Consider the following 3,474-nt stretch of genomic DNA (forward strand, 5'->3'; position numbering starts at 1 on the left):
CTTGTAATTGCAGGAGATAGCTTAGCAGCAGCCCTGGGATATTTCTGTGTTCTGATTGTGCATACCCATTGTGTGCATGGCTGGAGGTAGTGGGAAGACAAAAGGAGTAGGCTACTTCCAGCAAACAGAACATCTCACCCTACCCACTACTGACTTCCTCTGAGACCTTTGGAGGCTGACTTGCTAGTAGCAGGCTGTAGAACAAATAGTCTCAACAAGCCCATTTTTGACAAGCAAACTGCAGAGGAAAGCAGAGTATTGTACTGTGTAGTCCTTCCTTTCTACGAACTGTGAAGTTTTTACATAGGTTATGAAAATAGTTGGATAGGTGTTCATATTTGTTTGTGTTAAAATTCAGTTTATTATGGGTTCTTAGGAAGTGTCTTGTTGGAATACCTTGATGGCCATTAGAATGAAGAGCAAGGGTAATGACATTATCTCTCTGCTTGTCTTCACAAGGACAAAACTAGATGTCACTTCTCTGAGAAGGCTGAAAATCAGTGGTATAGGCAGAGTTTGCACTTGTATTGAGGGAGATGAGGAGAAGGATAGCTGGAGTTCAGTTTTTGACTGAAAAAGGTATCTTATTGCATGGCTTTTGTCCTTTATTTGACTTCATGTCTTCTCTAATATGAAAAATCATTTTTTAAATGTAGCATCAAGCAATGAATCTTTTTCTGTACACTCATTAAATTATTTGCAGCTGCAAATACATGGTACATTTATATGTTAAAGTTAGATAATTAATAAACAATTAATTATTTTAGAAGTTTATAAACAAATGAAAAGCAATGAGATCAACTGCCAAGTATAAATTGGTAGTGCACTGGTAAGGGAGAACTAGAAGGGACACCAGGGAAAAAAAGAGATTGCAGTTCATTTGTGAAGAACCAAGTATGGAAAAATATGATATGAATTGTTAGTATTGGGCAGAATACTGCGTACAGCAGTGCATGAGGAGCCAAGAATTTAGCATATAGAAGATGGAGCAATAGCAGTAGTATTAAGAAACAGAACCAACTTATAAGACTAAAGTGAGTTCAGTTGATCATAATGTGAGATGTGGACGGTGCACTAAGTCACCTCTGTGGCTGATTCAGTGACTCAGAACTGCATCTGATTCTTCTAGGTTGATGTATACTCAAGCCTTATTTACTGTGCAGGGATTTAGTCATGGGTGATGTGATGTAGTCGTGGCTGCCTGTCAGAGTTTGAATGTTCCACTGATATTAATGGTTTTACCCTTCAAACTTAATTAGATGTTTGGTGGTTTGTTTTGAATAGCCTTGGGAAATATTCCTAAAGTGTTTCTGAAGTTTAAAGCCTACACAGCCTGATTCCCCACCCCCTCCTTCTTACGTGCTTTGTGCTTTCTGAGCTCAGAACCGATTCAGACTAACTGTAGAAGTTCTGTGATTTCAGTTGAAACTGCAGCAGTGTCTCTGTTATTTTTGACATGGTATGCAGAACAGTGAAGAAATGCCATTAGTAGCGCCAATAACAAACCTGTTTTGAGGTCACATGATGTCACATGGAAACTATACAGAAGTAAAGTTTGGCTTTATACAGAAGGCTGCTTTAAGCAGACTCTCTCTAATCTCTTCCTGAGATCCCTTGCCTCATATCATATCTTCCTCTTTGTAACACGGAAAGCAGAAATCCTGAGGTTACCCGCAGTAGTTATATTTGTCTCCTACTTGTCGTGTTCTCTTCAACTTCTCAGTCCTGACTTTCTTCCTCTACATGAATTTCATCACCCTGACTCCCTAGTTCTTCCCTCCTGCATTTTGGCCAGGTTGCTTTGTTTACTATGCTGCCTGGGCTTAATAGTGGAAAGGAATGTAAGGGAGATGGGTATCTCAGGGAAATAGTAGTCGAAGGTTTGGAGTCGTCTGTCTTGTTCGGTTTTTCTCATCATGCTTTATCTGCCTGCTTTTCCAAGTGGGGTTGCTGGGAAAGGCCAGTTCAGCCCTTTAGCTCTGTAGGAAGCAGGATAATTGCTTCTGAGGACACACAGGATCTGATTAGCAGTTGGAGTTGTTCGGAGGTGGAATATGCATAGGGCAGATTGGATCTTTGGTGAATTAAGCTGTCAGTGCTTAGCAGCTTTCTGCTGAGTATGTGCAAATTGGAATCCAGCAAAAGTCTCAACTTGTCTGACTGGGTTGAATTTTGACAGGGGCAGCAAGCAGTGTATTTTTAAATTTTTTTTTTCTACTTTTGTTAGAGGAACATTGTTTTGCCAAATTCCATGTCCTTTCCTCAAAACATGTAGATTCTGGATCATAGTTGTGAAACAGCTGTGTAGGAGCTTTTATGTTTGTATTTTAAGCTAAGCAAAATAGATGCTTTCTTTAAATTACAGGAAAAGTATCTGAAGAAAGGTGGAATGATTTCCATTTAAACTTAGCTCTTTTTTTCCCCCTTCACCTTTGCGAAGGGGAAGAAGAAACTGACTCATCAGACACTTTGCTTATTTGAGCAGTTAAAGTTTGGCAATATTAGATACAGCTTTGAAAACTGTCTTATGACCAGACAATATAAAAATCAATTTTTATAAGGCACAATATTTTAATTTATTCTCTGTGTGGATACTATGGTGAATTTTAGACACCAGTAGCTTTCCCTTATAGTTGCTGTACAGCTTAAACAAAACAGTAATATACCTTTTATCTTGTTAGAATTATTGCTTATTCTGAAGCATACTGTATTCACAGCTAAATTTTACAATTATATTCCCTGCTGGAAAGCATTAGGGAGTCTTCCAGTGTAGTGTAGTGCCTTGCTTCTTATGTAAGATGAATACCTCAGTGTGTGCATGTGTGCATAAATGTGGATGCATTACTTCAATACAGAAAAAACAATGTTATTGCTTATTATAATGCAGCTTGTTTTGATGTTATTGATTAGTGAGGAGTTATGGGGAATCTTGTAGATACATAAAGTTTAGATAGAAAAGATATGTAACTGATAAATGTGATTTTTTTCTAAAAAAAATTTGTTATTCCATACTAAGGCAATAAATGCTGTCATCTCTTTCAGATGTAATTGTATTTTGCTTACAGCTCAAAACAGTCTAAGTGATCTTTTGATGCCTTTGTGTTGCAGGAAGCATGAAAGAAAACTGAAGCATGATGAAATACGTAAGAAGTATGGTACGTGTTAATCTTGTCTTCATACTCTGTATCTAAATTGATTCCTTTTTCTTAATTATTATTACAATTCACAGCAGAAACAAGCTGCTTTATGAGCAGCAGAAGTAATCAAGCCTGGTTTCCTACTGATGCATGTCTCCTGACACCTGAACACCTGATCTCAACATTATTATGCTCTTGTTCTTTTCCCACACTGACTCTCACACTGGGTAGGAGACAGTGTGCTGGATGGAGTGTTTGCTTGGGATGAGCATTTAAATACATTGATTAAAATAAGTGGTTGTTTTTTTCTGTTCCAAAGGAAGAATACTGATTTTGG

General features: G+C 37.8%; 1 protein-coding gene across 1 annotated transcript in view; it reads left to right on the forward strand.

The window, feature by feature from the left end:
* Positions 1-3,155, forward strand: part of LOC103800200 (pituitary tumor-transforming gene 1 protein-interacting protein-like) — a gene marked incomplete at both ends in the record, with an annotated part of 16,273 nt that extends 13,118 nt beyond the window's left edge. The window contains one exon of the mRNA XM_009072571.1: positions 3,109-3,155. Coding sequence (XP_009070819.1) covers positions 3,109-3,155 — 47 coding nt within the window. The remainder of the gene's footprint in view (positions 1-3,108) is intronic.
* Between the last annotated feature and the right edge of the window lie 319 nt (positions 3,156-3,474).

Source organism: Acanthisitta chloris, unplaced genomic scaffold (genome assembly GCF_000695815.1).
Source record: "Acanthisitta chloris isolate BGI_N310 unplaced genomic scaffold, ASM69581v1 scaffold9434, whole genome shotgun sequence".
NCBI classification, from domain to species: domain Eukaryota; kingdom Metazoa; phylum Chordata; class Aves; order Passeriformes; family Acanthisittidae; genus Acanthisitta; species Acanthisitta chloris.